At 36.2% G+C, this 17,500-nt stretch overlaps 2 protein-coding genes across 4 annotated transcripts in view; one reads left to right on the top strand and one right to left on the bottom strand.

Annotated features, from left to right (window-relative positions):
- Window positions 1–3,278, bottom strand: part of LOC137615640 (tigger transposable element-derived protein 1-like) — a 64,069-nt gene extending 60,791 nt beyond the window's left edge. The window contains exon 1 of the mRNA XM_068345464.1: window positions 3,183–3,278. Coding sequence (XP_068201565.1) covers window positions 3,183–3,278 — 96 coding nt within the window. The remainder of the gene's footprint in view (window positions 1–3,182) is intronic.
- Ndae1 (Na[+]-driven anion exchanger 1) overlaps window positions 1–17,500 on the top strand; it is a 590,832-nt gene that overhangs the window by 50,015 nt on the left and 523,317 nt on the right. The window lies entirely within an intron of this gene.

The raw sequence follows: 17,500 nt of genomic DNA, 5'->3' as shown, positions 1-17,500 counted from the left end.
TTAGGTTTCAAAACTTGTACTCCGAAATCCGTATACCATTAAAGTAAGTTTGTTTTATTCTTTGCCGCTGGTTGTATTAATATGCAATAGAGTATGTTCGTTAGGGCCAGAATTTTGAGAGATTGAACGAGGATTGAATGGGAGGGAAATTCAGGGAGACGCATCATATTAGTAATATCTCATGGAAGTTGAACTCTGTTCTCTCGGCTGAGAGGATAATAAAGTTGGCCATATTGTTAAGACGAGGAAAACTCAATTACAAAGTTAAGGGCGATAGTTAGAAAAGAAGATTTTAGTTCTTGTTTAAGAAAATCTTAAACCACTTTTTAAAAGTGTGGGGGGATATTAAACGCTTTGGAATTTGGGAAAAGCGTGTCTCTCATAGTATTGTGAAGTAGGTTATGACCTCATGTAATAACTTGGAGTGTATTATTGGGACATTGAATAGCCTGGAATTTGTTGTTAGGACACGGATTAATCGGAATTTACTATTATCAAATAAATAATCATTATTTTGTCATGAAATAATCTGGAAGTTGTTAGTAGGACATGGAATAATCTTGAATTTATTGTTAGGATACGGAATACTCTTGAGCTTACTATTTGAAATGGAATTATCTGGAGATTAATATGTAATATAATATAGCATATAATAAGCTGTAATTAGTTATTTTGATGAAGAACAAGCTGGAGTTGACTATTTGGAGGCAAGTGAAAGATATGGGTTGAGAACAAAAGGCTATCTTCTACGTGTTCTTTGTTAACCCTTCAACAGGCGCCTATAGAATGATAGATACAAAAAACCTTTAGAATGTGAGTTTCTAGGCTTTTTTAAGACATATTTACTCCTGCAATGTTTTTTGAAGTGCTCTCCTACGTTGCAAAGTTGCATCAAAACTAAAGCCCGTGCAAGCTACTCGCTCTGCTTAGGGAGAAACGCTGTGCCCGTTCCAGCTTTAGTATAGAAATAGGAAAAAAAAAATAAGGTTAAATGAACTTGTATAGACTAAAGATGTAACTGTTTAGGAAACTAATGTACCAATAACCGTTCTGGTATTTGTATATTCCTGTTCTCTTATCCCTCCTTGACATTTGACACCTAACACGGCAGCTTTCCATCAACTTTGAAAGTCCATTGTTGTCATTAATTAATCGTTAATTACTAACCAATGATAGCGAGAATCGTTCTGTCTAATGCCCCACTGCGTTCTCCTGTCTCTCCCCTTTCATTTGACACCAAACATGACTGATCTCTGTCAACTTTGAAAATCCATTGTTTTCTTCAATTAATCGTTAATTACCAATCAGTAAAGATCAGAATCTTTCAATCAAGGGCGCCATGGTAATTTTCTGCCACTACTGTTTTACTTCCACCAAACACGGCTATTTTTTCTGTGAACTTTGAGAGTTGGTTGTTTTTTAATCAACTCTTAAACAACAAAGCAAAAAAAAAAAAAAAATCAGGCTCAGGTCGTAGATGCGGGTATCCTTCTAGTATACACATACCAAGTATCAGACAGATCACCCGAGTATTAAAGGTTTTTGAAATTAGTACCTCCAAAATTATTAATAACTAAATGAATTAATTATTAATAATCTGATATAACTTTCTGTTCGGTGATCAGTAAAGAACTCTCTTTTAAAGTCTTAAATACTGAATTTCACTGTGACCCGACTCTTATTAGTAGAGTTGTCAAAATTTAATTCTTCTTCACTCTTTCATTGAATACTAATTAGCGAGATTGCATTTTGGTAAAAAAACGCCCTGAGGATCGTCAAATAATGACCCATAGAATGTGCCTACTAAGTTTCATGACGATCGATGGGTTCATGAATAACGGAGAAATGGGCAAAAAAATATAGTGTGCGCACCAAGTTCAAGAAGTACAAGAACACGAGTAGCGACTTGACAGGCCTTCAGCCTGTAAAAATGTCTTCAAATATAAGTACTAAACACGCGGCTGAAATCCACTTTCTATTTTTTAACGAAATTTGGTAGATTAACTTATTTCATATAATTTCTTAATCATCAAAGGAAATTACTCAAAATTCCATTTCAGTGCTGTAGTGTATGGTAAGAAGTAAAAATGAAATAAATTTGCATTAAAATTACAGCTTACAATTACCAGGTAATTTACCAAAAAAAAAAAAAAAATAAAGAAATACAGAATATGACTAGTTAGTAATGACTAACTTACTAAGGTTCCTTACAAATACAAATTGCATAAGTAGAACATAAAATGACGTTACTAAAGCACCACAAACACAAAGATGAGAATAAAATATACAAGGATACCAGTAGTGGTAAAAAAATGTGAAAATTACTAATTTAGTACAACAAATACAAACAGGAGAGCAAAATATACAAGTATCGTGAAAAAAAAACAGATAAAAATAACGTTAGTAAAGCACCACAAACACAAGCAGGAGATGGAAAAATACAAGTATAGAAAATAAACAACATAAAATTACGAAAGCACCACAAGAAGTATTAGATCAAAATATGCAAGTTTAGTGAATAAAGCAACATAGAAATAACTTTAATAAAGCACCACAAACACAAACAGGCCAAAATATTTATTAAAGTAAAGGTTATAAACAAAACATTATAAATACTAAAGTAAAAGGGTCCTAAGGGAAAACTGCTTAAGAGGTAGATCAGGTACCTGGCACTACTGTTCCACTGAGGCTGGAAGGATGGGGACTAGTGGAAGGATTAGCCCTAGTATATGGAACGGGATGAAACAGTTCCTGAAGTCCGAAAAGCAGAGGGCCATTTAGGGACAAAAACCACCATATGGCCTTCCTAGGTATCATACTGATGGTTGTAGTGGGGCATGTTGGCTTTCTATCCTCTCTTTAGCACTGGCATGGGCATCCACTTTAAAGAGAGACAAATTGCTTTTGGTACCATGGCCTTCTGACTTCTTGCAACTCGTGAGATGTCCAGTATGGTGTTGAGAGGCACGAACTTCTCCTTCAAGGCTTTTCAAGGCAATCTCTCTTGTACAGCAGTCAGGCATTGCAAATGCGCAAGTCCAGGATACACCCGAAGAGCTTGATGTATCACTCTCTGGTCCACATAGGAGTCTTGTAGGGGTGGGTCAGCATGTCAGACTTGTTGATGCCACCAATTTTCCCTTGTTATTCCTTGGTGACATTAATTAAGACGGAACCTCTACCTTCTGCTGTTTATCATTACGCAAAACTGTCTTCATTGTGGACACTCTAGAATCCGACGAAATGGCTGTAACCACACCATTATTTTTCTGCCACATGACATGGATACCATTTGAACAGTAAGCCTCTAGCTTCGCCTTAGGAATATCTCTTGTTAATTTCTTTGACAGAGGCGAACGGAGGATACTCAATCCGGTTTTTCCTTGAAATGCCCACATATCTGCAACCAAAATGGTCCTTGAGGTACTCCACAGGGCCGATACTGGTGAACCAACTTTCTACATAAATGGCAGACTGGTGTAGTGTCTTCAGGGTCTTGACAAGGGTGATTACCGTCTTGCTGCTGACCAGGTAGACTTCTTCTCTGAGAGACTTTGGGGTGATAGAAGAAAATTATTTCTTCCTGGTAGAGGAGGATATCATGAGTAAATCCACCAATGCTTGCCCTGCAGAAAAGGTTACAACTTCAATTGTCAGGCTTGTTTTGGGTGTACTGCCATAGGGATCCAGCCATGGTCCCCTTGTGGGCCACCTTGATCTCCTCCACCGGATGCTTCAGTGTGTCAGCCACCTTTAGTAACTATGGTGACAACACTGAAGAGTTACTAAATTTTGAAGAATCGGTCAGTGGTAGTCCGAACATGCTCGTCATTGTTGAAATGTATCAGAGCCTCATCAGCTGGAACCTTTTGGATGACAGTATATCCACCAACTGCTGCATCCCTATCCATTGTGACCAGTAATTCTCTATGAAGGTATTTGTTCAATGCTCATGTAAATAATGATGTCAATAACTGCCATCATATTAAGGGACGTCGGTGGAAAAGGTAGCACTCACAGCCTTTGGCATGGCTTATAGGTTAGTTTTTATACATATTTTACTGCACAACAGACCATAAAAATCTGACCTGAAAGTACTCGTAGAAGGGAATGTATGGATACGGGGGGGATTGGATAAAGTCAGCCAGATCAGGGTAGCTATGTTTTCCTCCTTTTACACCTGTTCCATGGGCTTGGCACCGGTGCTCTTGACCATCTTTATTGAGGGTGCTGAGTCTTCTTCTTCCTCCTTGGACTGAACGTCCAACTCCGGGAGCCACTGAGGTCTCACATGAGTCACAGAACCTGTTGAAAGAAGATAAAAATTAATGAGGTGCTATCAATAAACACATTTATAAGGTAAGTAAAGTTAAATGGGAGGGCTATACAATTCAATACAATTTATGAAAGTTAACCATTATATATGCATTCAGTAAACTACAGAAAGCAGCCCTTTTAACTAAATGCAGTAAGAGTTCCTTTGGTTTGATGTTCCAAGAGGTAATTGAGGTCGAAGGTCTCGTCATTGATGAACACTATGATGCCATTATCGATCTTGATCACGCTCTCATACCATTGCCAGGGGGTAACCTATTTGGGTTTAGAATCCCATTGCAGTAGAAGCTGATTGTTGGATGCTGAGAAAACAAAAATAAATTAGTTATTGTCATCACTATCTTATTTTGTAATTACATGATTTCTTGTAAATGTAATGTCCTATATCAACATAAGGAGTATGTGTTTTGCTATTTCTGTGTAATATACATAACTCTATTTTCATAAGGAAAAGGACACTAGAAAGTATTATATATCTAAAGGCTATATAATCATAGCAACACTTTACTTCTTCTTCGACTAAAGCTTTTCCCGCTATGCCGGATCACTGTAAGCCAGGAATTGATCCGATTTGGGATATTAATCACATGGATGAAAGAACTTCACCTAATTCCTCTTACAGTATTTTAATTTTAATCATATCACTATGAAACAATTATCTAGCTATATTTTGTTAGATTTTCAGAGACTTATAATGATGGTGTAGGGTGGTAGAGACCAGGAGCAATTCCCCTCAAATACTGGTTTTAGAAGGGTTGAACAGACACTGGCTCTTTTCATCTTTTATTTCCACATATGTGCGAACACTAGCATGTTATAATTAGCTAAGTAGAGACTTGAAGTGTGCTCCTATTGGCTGACACCATATGGCAGGATGTACGTCACATAGGTTGTATTCTTTAGACTTTTAACGATAGCAAAAAGTGGATTTCATTGAGCTTACTTTTCGCTAAAGGGGTTTACCTTATCAAGGCCTTAGAATTAATGCCTAGCGAGTTTTTATGGAAAAAACCTGATAAATAGGGAGATCATAGCAAATTTCTCAAAGTAATTCATTTTTTTTTTTCAATCCAATGATGAAGCAAAAAAGGAAAATTAGCAACTTGGAATCCTCATCCTTCTCGGTGGAAATGGGAGTAGAGGTAGATGATGATCTGACCCCTGTCCTCTTCAATCTGTTCATATCCTCAATAATAACCATATTGCAAGAAAATACCCTAGTAGAATTCCCAATATATGTTAGCCTGTTCAACATCCGAGTGTTACAAACTTTTAATGAAACATCTACATGTCCGTTTACAAAATTTGCAACATGCCGATAACGCTGCCATTATCGCCCAAACACTACTCATTGCAACGCATTTTATCATTCAAACTTCAATATAGCAGGTGCTTGACTTATAGGTGAAAACAAGAAAACAAAGATATATCACAACAAACTAAACCAAATGAGGATAGGCCCGTCTTCACTGTGGCTCTAAGCACAGCGGGTGATCTTTTCTTTCAAATAACTTTGTAGCTTTGTTTCATCCACTTCTAAGATCGACGAAGACATACTGATTAAAATAAACAAAGCCTCACGTGACTTTGGAAGGCTCAGGAATAGGGTTTTTAAACATGTGCACCTGAGTCTGACCACAAAAATCCAAGTATATAAAACTGTATGTATCTCAACTCTTCTCTAAGATGCAGAGGCACCTTTTTTGAGTCAGTAAAAGCCTCTCTTTTAATAAGTTATGAATGTATAATCAGGGTAGGTAAAAAATATGTTAGTAACAAAGCAATGCATTTCATGCCCTTGTAACGTTTTTCAGTATAATAGTGTGTATTTCAAAATATAAATCTATCTTCTTTCTCAGTTATATTTGATTAGACAAGCCTATTTGCAGACACATATACACGCATATAAGTATATATATATATATATATATATATATATATATATATATATATATATATATATATGTATATATATAGATGTATATATATATATATATATATATATATATATATATATATATATTTATCATCATCTCCTCCACCTATTTATGCAAAAGACCTCGATTAGATTTCGCCAGTCACCTCTATTTTGAGCTTTTAATTCAATACTTCTCCATTCATCATCTCCCACTTCGCGCTTCATAATCCTCAGCCATGTAGGTCTGGTCTTCCAACTCTTTTAGTGCCTTGTGGAGCCCAGCTGAACGTTTGGTGAACTAATCTCTCTTGGAGAGTGCGAAGAGCATGCCTGAACAATCTCCATCTACCTTCATCATGGTCTCATCCCTATATGGCAATCGAGTAATCTCTCTTTTAGTTTCATTTCTAATCTTGTCCTGCTATTTAATTTCCAATATCCTTATCAGGGCTTTGATCTCAAATCTACTAAATCTATTAGAGATTGTTTCATTGCCATACCATGACTCATGTCCATAGAGTAACACCGATCTCACTAAACTTATATATAGTCTGATTTTTATACTGTATGTAATTTTAGGCGGTTTGATTTCCAAATTTCACTTAACTTAGCCATTGTCTACATATAAATATAAATATATATATATATATATATATATATATATATATATATATATATATATATATATATATATTTAGATATATATATATATATATATATATATATATATATATGTATATATATGTATATATATATATATATATATATGTATATATATATATATATATATATATATATATATATATATATATATATATATATATATATATATATATGAATGTGTTGTGTTTGTGTGTACCGGTATATATCTACATGAGATGAACACCTGAGCAGATATTTTCCCAACGTCAACATCGTGTAGGCACGTCCCAACGCAAACACTTACGCAAATTGAACCACTGACCTTCGTCCAAATTGCACTTTCTGTCCTACCAATGAAGTGAGTCATTTCTTTTTGGCCTTGATATTTATTGAGGTAAAGACCGACCATATATATATATATATATATATATATATATATATATATATATATATATATATATATATATATATATATATATATATGTTTGTGTAAATTGTGTTTGTAGTAGTGGGAAATTTCCATCCATTTTTAAAGCAAGACAACATATATTTTTCAATATTTGTGGGAAGTCATTTAAATGGAAGAATTGGAAAATCCACTATGATCCAAGATCGTTATTTTAGTGACACTGGAAATTTTGACTGACTTAAAGCATAATTGATTCATGGACTCACCGAGCATTATCCTATAAGCTACAAGAAACAAGTAAGTCTTGAAACATGGCAGTAGTTAATGCTCTGAAGTGACCCCATCCAATATCATTATTAGATTACCCTCAGGGCCTCGCTTTTATGCAAATTTCCCTCTAGGAACAAAAGCTGAATAAGAATTTTTTCCTGATACAAAATTCAGTATGGAAGATCCTATTTCTAGGAAAGGACAAGGAATTGTGAAGAAAAGATGGTTATGTAAATGGAGAACACACACACACACACACACACATATATATATATATATATATATATATATATATATATATGCATATGTATATATATATATATATATATATATATATATATATATGTGTGTGTGTGTGTGTGTGTGTGTGTGTAATCAAATCTCCAGTTGTCTATGTTTCCCATTTAATTTGAATTTATGAATGTATTGGCTGTTATTGTGATTCTAATGAGTCATGACCTGATGGAAATGTATTCAAAAAGGTTAAATCTTGCTTTGTTCATTTTGGGGTTTTATGGTTGGGATTGTACGATAACTGTAGCCGAAGGATATAAATACACAACTCGATTGTTCTTTTGTCCCAAAGTTACTCAATTCTGTGGGAGATGGGAATTGAAACAAGGGAAGTTCATTAAAACTATACCGAAAAAAAATCCATTTTTAATGCCTTGAATATTTTCTCTCAAGTTTTGTTTCGCGAAATGACAAGTTCTACTGTGTGGGGTTTTGATCAATAACGTTCATTAGAGGGATGCTGAAGCTGAATTAGCTTATAGTCGTATATTCATTTCTTTAATTTGTATTAATTCTTTGAAATTTTCAATGACTTCATTTTTTGTGGATTGTTTGAAATTTATTTATGATTTTATTTCGTCATGATGAGTATTTTGCTTATATGGTCTGGACTTTGCACTGGCTGTTTTATGAACGATTTTATATTCCGTGAGTGAATTGTTTGATAATTCCTTGAGACCAAATAATGGATGAGGTTCTTTCCTTGGGCAAAAGAACTCTTCAGCTCAAGTCATAAGAATGTTTTGATTTACTCTGGATTTTTCCAGTGGGTATTCATATAATAAATACTTTTACAAAAATTACGGTATAATGTGAAGTTGTTTGGTATTCATTATTGAATTTGGAAGAGTTATATTAATGGTGACCTATATCAGATACTTCAAACACATATCTAGTACACCTTTTTATTCACCTTCATTTCCATTTTTCTTACAGGTGAGAAGATTCTACATTCTACAGGTCCTCAAAATCATTACATTTTGTAAGTACTATACATTTAGTCTCTTACTTTTAGCGGTTTCGGACATAAAATTGAGTTATATTCATCATTCCAACGAAGTTTATAATAAGAGAGCTTTAGACAATTCAGACAACGGATATTCAAGAGTTAAAACAGTATATTGTGGACACTTGATGAAATGATCATTAAAGAATTATCGCCAGGTTTTATAGCTTCGAAATTTAAAAGAATCATGTCTAATTTTTTTTAAATTTCTTTAATGACTTTTAATTATTTATCTTTTCTCTGTCTGGATCCTGATTCCGTTACCTGAAACAAAATAAATTGTTGAATAAATTGGAAAAAAGGTAAATTCCTTTCGTCTTGATTTCTGTTTCTTGATGGTTCATACTTTTGTATTGCCCAAACAAATTGGCTAGTATTTTCTTATGTGTTTTCCACACCTCAAATTCTTATTGTGTTTTTGTACAAGCTAGTCAGAGCTCTTGTTCGATACTTTACTAATGCCTGTTGTTGCTGATGTTTGTACAGAACACTGCAGCTATGATGTTAAGAGGATGAGATGTTTTGTCATATTCGTTATTTTCAAGGACGACCAGCATTCAAATATAGCATATACTGTAGGTACCCCGAGAGGTACACTCAAAAATCACAATCTCCCACAAATTGATATATATATATATATATATATATATATATATATATATATATGTATATATATATATATATATGTGTGTGTGTGTGTGTATGTGTGTGTGCGTGTGTGTATATGCATATATATACATATATGTGTGTGTAAAGATCACTAAAGCTGACACGTTTCATGTTTAGTGAATTTTACACACACATATACTGTGTACATATATTTATATATATATATATATATATATATATATATATATATATATATATATATATATATATATATATATATATACATACATACAGTACATACCTGTATACATATGTGTGTAAACATCACTAAAAATGACAAGTGATGAGCGAAAAATATGTATTACAGCCACGAAAGGCAAATGAAAGACTTTATTGGAGTTAGTACTTTCGTCCTATTAGTAACATTGTGTCCGACGATGTCACTAACAGGACGAAAGTACTAACTCCAATAAAGTCTTTCTGTATTTCCTTTTGGTGCCCTTGATACATATGTATGTATGTATGTAAGTATATGCATGTATGTATGCATGTATAAATGTAAATAAATAAATAAATAATCATATATGCATACTGCATATAAGTGTGTGTTTTTTGTATATGTCTCTACTAGTTTATGTATCCAATTATTAGTCTCCCCCATATTGTTCATTAAGCCATTATTTGTAGGGCAATCTTCATCGGGAATGGGAAGATAGATCGGCTATATTATTATGTTTGGCGTAAAGTTTGACCTGAAAGTAGAGTTAAGGTATTTTTTGCCCTGCTTCCTTCACCATCAATATTTATTTTGTGTTCTAGACAGCTTCATAGTTACGTAAAAATATTTCAGTATTACAAATAAAAAAATCTTTCTTTACTTTTCTTGACCTCTTCTATGTCATCCTCAATATTTGCTTCTGTATGTGAGGGAAGTAACGATATTTCAACAGTTCTCCTAATTTGAATCGTTGTTTGGAATCCTAAACAAAGGATTTCTAATTCAAATAGTTATTTGGATTCCAAATTAAAGGACTCCTCTAACTTGAATGTTTGTTTGGATTCCAAATTAAAGGACTCTTAACTTGAATCTTTGTTTGGATTCCAAATTAAAGGATTCCTAACTTGAATTTTTGTTTGGATTTCAAATTAAAGGACTCGTAACTGAAAGCATGGTTTGGATTCCAAATTGAAGGATTCCTAAATTAAATCGTTGTTTGGATTCCAAATTAATAAAAACTTTTAACTTTAATCGCTCTTTGGATTTCAAATGCAAGGATTCCTAACTTGAATCGTTGGTTGGATTACAAATGGAATTATTCCCAAATTGAATCGTTGTTTGGGTACCGTATTAAAAGACTTTTAACTTGAGTCGTTGTTTAGATTCCAAATGGAAGGATTCCTCACTTGAATTTCAAATTAGAATCATTCTTTGAGATCCAAATAAGATAGGCCTCTAGCTTGAAAAGTGATTTAATTCCTAACCAAAGAACTCCTAACTTTCATTGCTGTTTGGATTCCAAATCCTAGAACTACTAGCTTGAATTGTTGTTTGGGCTCCTAACCAGAAGACTTCTATCCTGTATCAATGTTTAGATTCCAAATTAAAGGAATTCTAACTTGAATCGTTGTTTGAGTTCCAGACCACTGGAGGCCTAACTTAAATCATTGTTTGGATTCCGAATGAAATGCTCATAACTTGAATTTTTGTTTGGATTCTTTACTGAAGAACTAATCTGGATCATCATTTGATTCAAAACGAAAAACTCCTAACTTGAGCCGTTGTTTGGATTCTGGATTTATAGGCTCCTAACCCGAGTAGTTGATTAAATTCCTATTTTAAGAGTTCCTAACTTGAACCGTTGTTAGTATTTCAATCCAAAGGAATTCTAACTTGAACCATTGTTAGTAGAGGTTTCAAAATTATAGGACTCCCAGCTAGAGTAGTTTTTGGATTCCAAAATATAGGAATTTTAACTTGAATCATTATTTTGATTCCAAACCAGAGATTTCTTAACTTGAATCACTGTTTAGATTCCAAATGAAAGGACTCCTAACTTTTTTTGGTGTTTGAAGTCCAAATTCAAGAGATCCTAACTTGAACTGGTTTAAGGATTTCAATTCTTAGGACTCCTAACTTGAAATGTTATTTGAATTCAAAACCAAAGGACTTCTAACTTTAATCACTGTTTGGATTACAAATTAAAGAACTCCTGACATTAATATTTATTTAGATTCCAGACTGAAGGACTCCTAATTTAATTCGTTGTTTTGATTCCAAACCAAAGGACTCCTAACATAAATCCTTTTTACATTTCCCACCAAATATTGGTTCGTAATTTGAATGGTTTTCTATATCAAAGCTAAAGGATTACTAACTTGAATTGTTTGTATTCCGAATCAAAGGACTTCCAACAGGATTCGTTGTTTTGACTCCTAACCAAAGACTCTTAACTTGAATACTTATTTGGAATCCAATCCTAGTGACCCCTAATTCGAATTGTTGTAAAAAAAAATTAAATACCCAATATTTGATATCTTGAATATGTTTCGTAATGAGTACGAATTTACTTTGAAGTACATAATGTCAAGAAATATATTTTGACCGTTAGAATTTTACTAATTCACATCGATATATATATATATATATATACATATATATATATATATATATATATATATATATATATATATATATATATATATATATATATATATATATATATATATATATATATATACTGTATATGCAAGTAAATATCAAACTTTTCGCGTGTATTCCTTACATTCGACTTTAGTTTTTTTTTCTGTAACGTTATTTTGTAGAGGGGAAAGCATCGTGTGGTATTTTCCACTATCATCAGTGATAGAAGAGCCATGCTTGGCCTAAATTTTAAAATCACGGGAAGCTTTTATATATGGCTTCTCCACTAACCGGACATTTTTCACCATTTTTACACATACTACACATTTTTGCGCGATGTGGTCGTTAATTCATGCCTCTTTGCTTAGTGAAGTGTAAAGGTAATTCATGGTTTAGTTAATTGAATATAAGCTGATTTGGATAAAGTGCAAAATTTCAAACACACAGACACACTAATATGTAAACATACAGACACACACACACACACACATATATATATATATATATATATATATATATATATATATATATATATATATATGTATGTCTATATACATACAGTATATATATATATATATATATATATATATATATATATATATATATATATATATATATATATATATACATATATATATATATATATATATATAGAGAGAGAGAGAGAGAGAGAGAGAGAGAGAGAGAGAGAGAGAGAGAGAGATGGGGTGGGGCGTGGTGGGAGAAGTATATAATTTGAAATTTATTTCCATAAAAAAATTTATAATTATTATTGAGAAAATCCACTTTCACTACAATGAAGTCTGGGTCATTTTCGGATTCAATCTTGGTTTGCATAACGGCAAAAACGTTAAAAACATTATTGCAAAGTACCATGGAAATTGGAGGTACTTATGCAATGAATGTCACAAAAATTAACAAGTATTAAGATGACCGAGGATAGATGCCTATCATATATCAGAACTTCTGTATTTTTGTCTTTTTACATAAAGAGTTCATCTCAAATAACGAATTCCCAAGAGACTACTACTATTTTGGGACATGTTTTTTTTTTTATACGGCACGTGTTTCATACACGCTCGTACACTGTATCGGTATTTTTTCGCATGTCTCGCTCTGCCCCTCATTATTAACAGAACCTGTTTAAGCCTGCCATTTCATGAATTTATTTTGTTTGAATTTCTCTGACATTCTTGTCCGGAACCTGTTGTGTATAAATGCGCTATCTGATGAAATAAGGTCAGTTGCATTCACCTCGCCTCTCAGTTATCACCTAACGGCTCACTCGCACACTGGTGACCAGCGGAGTGTCCAGCTCCCTCCCGCCTTCCCCCTCACGGCTATGTCTTACGGTTTGATATTGCAGCCTCCGATATTGGCTCTCCCATCAACGCCACATCCATGAAACTACAGTCCTTTGCCAGTACAGAGGCATTTGTCTGGTTTCAGCACACCGAGGTCCAGTTTCGCATTAAGGGTATGACTTGTTCAAGCACCAAACAGACTATGTTCTCGCAGCAATCCCCAAGGACATTTTCTGGGAAATTTCTGATTGGCTTTGCGAGCAAGGGGACACCCCAATAGTGTATGGCACCCTCAAAAACTACCTCCTGGAGCAGTACTCACCATCACCAGTCACCCATATAGCCAAACTTTTTTAGCTCTCTCAACATCCGTTGAAAAACCATAAGACTTCGCTCGCTCGCTCTCAAGGAAATGATGCCTACCTGAAATTGTATGTGCTGGCATGCCCTAGATCAATTCCTTGCCCACAAAGGACCTGATGACCAAAGTGGATACCCTTAAGGACAGCCATTTCACCCCCTTCGAGACCTCCATCAACGCCTCCACGCCTGATGAAGAGGACAACTATTCAACATCGACCGAAGTTGATTTGAACGTGGTAGAACACAGATGCCTAACCCGTGACGTGCTGGTGCAGCGACAAAGCTGCCAACCACTCATGTATGCCACCACTCACTCACGCCCCAACCAACGACCTCTACAGCCACTTACTGACGCCCATTGGCCACAGTTATGCTACTACCACTCCAGATTCGAGGCTGCTGCAAAGAAATGTGTGAACGGTTATTCGTTCCAAAAAACGTGTAAGTAAGCTATCGCTTGTGGCAGTGACCTTCCCTGTCACTAATATTTTCTTTCTACATGATGCAGGTACGGGCATGTGATTTTTTGGTAGACACAGGTGCTTGCCATTCCCTTCTACCAAGGCCACTCTCCAGGATACGACATAGTCTGTTTAAGCCTGCCATCGTCTGCCTGGTAGCTTCCAACAGATCTGGGATCCCCACCCAGAGGTTTGCAACCCTCACATTATTGTATGGAAGAGCTAAATATCAATGAAAGTTTCCTGTCGCTGAAGTCACATTGCCAATCCTCAGTGTGGATTTCCTTTCCTATTTCCACCTCCTGGTTGATGTTGCTCACCTCTTCAACCCGCCTCTCTGACATCATTCTCCACATCAGTGCATCCACGGATGCCTATGCCCACCTCCTCTTGTCTTCAGTCCAGAACTTCGACAAACGCCCATGGTTCCTGCCAAGAACGGTATTTATCACCATATCAAGATGACAGGGCCCCCAGTGGCACTGGATCGTTTGACAGCTGCTAAACCTTTGCCAAAATGGAAGAAATGGGCCTTTGCCAAAAGTCCTCAAGCCCATGTTTGTTGCCCTTACAGATCGTCCTAAATAAAGATGCCTCCCTTCGCCCTTGTGGTGATTATAAGAGTCTGAACATGCAGACAGAACCGGTTCACTACCCCCTCCCAAATATGGATGATGTTACCTCCTACTTGCACAAAGCAAAGGTTTTCTACATGCTCGACCTCCAGAAGGAGTATTATCAAGTGCCCATGAACCCAGAAGACATCCCTAAGACTGCTATCACCACCCTATCCAGTATATACACCTTCATTTATGCCTGTTTTGGCCTTCGTAATTTCTGGGGCCACTGTTCAACGCCTTAAGAGACCTCCCTTTCTGTATATGTTATGGAAGACATATTTGCGTTTTCTTCCACCAAAGGGGAACAACTTCATCATTCATGTATCGTGCTTGACTGCCTACAACAGAATGGCCTTGTAGTCCGGTACGACAAGGGTACCTTTGGCGCCAATGAAGCATCATTCTTAGGGCACTACAACACTACTGAAGGAGTCCACCCCCTCCCTGAGAAGGTAGCAACTGTTCAGAGCTTCCCCTGGACCATCAAAGCACTGCAAGAATTCTTTGGCATTATCAACTATTATCACTGTTTCCTACCAGTCATTGCCGCCCCTCTTTCCCCCCTCTATGCTTCCCTCAAGGGCAAGCCAAAAGACATGAAGTGGAATCCCGTTCAAGAAGCAGCCTTCTACAATGCAAAGAATGCCCTATCAACCGCTGCTGCTCTCACTTTTCCCAAGCCACATGCTCCTCTTCTTCTCTCTACTGATACCAGGGACATAGCTATTGGTGCAGGACTCGAGCAGGTAGTTAACGGCTTACCCTGCCCATTGGCCTTCTTGAGCTGAAAATTACCCAAGGTGGGATACGGCTACTCAACCTTCGACTGCAAACTGTTGGCGGTGCACTTGGGTGTCTGTCTTAGAATTTACGCCCCTTGTAATTCACAGGGCACATGCGTCTTGTGCACGCCTTCAATCAACAGTCCGATGCCTGGTCCGCACATCAACGGTGACATCTTTCCATCGTGGCTGAATACAATTGCACCCTTTAACATTTCCCTGGGAAAATGAATCCTGTTGCCAATGCCCTGTCAAGAAACATATTGGCTGCCATTCTCCTGGGATTAGAATCACAACACCTTGGCTGAAGCTCAACAGAAGGATCAAGAGTACTAAGCAAGTAGGACATCCTGCAAATCCCTCTGTTGCGAGGACGTTCCCCTCGACGACTCTGACACCACCCTCCTCTGTGATGTAAATACTGGTAGAGCACGACCAAGGACACCTGCTCCCATGCGCTGACTGGTGTTTGATTTCATTTATGGCCTTTCACATCCCTCGCTCCGATCTACTGCACAGCTACTGAAGAGAAGTTCATTTGGCACGGCATTACTAAGAATACAAAGGATTGGGTCTGCATCTGTGCTTCATGCCAAATCTCAAAAGTACATCAACACATGGATTCAGGAGTGGGCACCTTTCATCAACCTCATCTTCATTTTGTCCACATTCACGTCAACGTAGTAGATCCCCTCCCCCTATCACAAGGACATCGTTGCCTGTTTACCGTCATTGACTGCTTCACTCGGCCGTAAGCCATTCCCATGGAAACTGCAACATATTCCTCATGTATATCTGCCTTATTATCAGGGTGGGTAGTGAGATTTGGTATCCCTGACCATATAACTTTTGATAGGGGTACCACTTTCACCTCTCAGTTTTGGACATCATTTGAAAATCTCCTGGGTATCCCTCTACATCAGACAACAACCTACAACCCTGCTGCAATAGAATGATTAAACGTTTTCATCAGATCCTCAAAGCAGCTTTGCTGTTCTGCTACAATGACTCTAACTGACTTACTCAGCTTCCCTGGGTCCTCTTGGGACTAAGAGCCACTCATAAAGACGCCCTGGATGTTTTGGCAGCTGAAATGGTGTATGGCGACCCGTTGGTCGTTCCTGACGAATTTTTTCCTTCTACAACCTCATCTAACAATCTCTAGCACCTACGTCACTTTCTGGGAAAATTTACTCCTTGCCATCAGACTAACAAACCCCCAGCAAAGCAACGCGAAGACTGGGTCTCCATTGGTTGTCTAAAACTTTCAAACTTGCATATCTTCTGCCAGATGACCCGCCTACAGTACGCCTCTCTAGAGCAGGGAGCCCTATGTCCCATGTATGTTATTTTAGGAGGGGGCTAGCTATGTACCACACGTGTTTCACACACCGCCCTACACTATAACGGTAATACTGTATATTGTATATCTCTCTCTACCGCTCACTGTATACTGAACCTGTTTAAGTCTGAATTTTCATTAATTACTGTTTGAATTTTTGTGACTCTCTTGTCCAGAACCTGTTGTATATAAACCTGGTATCTGTTGAAATAAAATCAGTTGCATTTACTTTGCCTCTCAGTTATCACCTGACGGCTCACTCACACAGTTTCATGTCATTAACTTAAGACACCGTGACTGAGCTTACAGTACAACGCATTTAGTATTTGTAATATCGAGAACTTATTTTCCGTGTGTTAAAAATCCTTATGAGTTCCTGCTTTGAACTTTCTTGCTTTGAAACCTTTCTTTTTATGTATAAAATTGATTTTTAGTTTCATTTTAAAATTTTGGCATTATAGAACTAAGCATATACTTTATATCAGTACGATTCATTACAGCCCC

The sequence above is a fragment of the Palaemon carinicauda genome, chromosome 1, assembly GCF_036898095.1.
Source record: "Palaemon carinicauda isolate YSFRI2023 chromosome 1, ASM3689809v2, whole genome shotgun sequence".
Lineage (NCBI taxonomy): Eukaryota > Metazoa > Arthropoda > Malacostraca > Decapoda > Palaemonidae > Palaemon > Palaemon carinicauda.
Note: the sequence above shows the minus strand (reverse complement) of the source record. Positions and strands in the feature narration are given on the sequence as shown.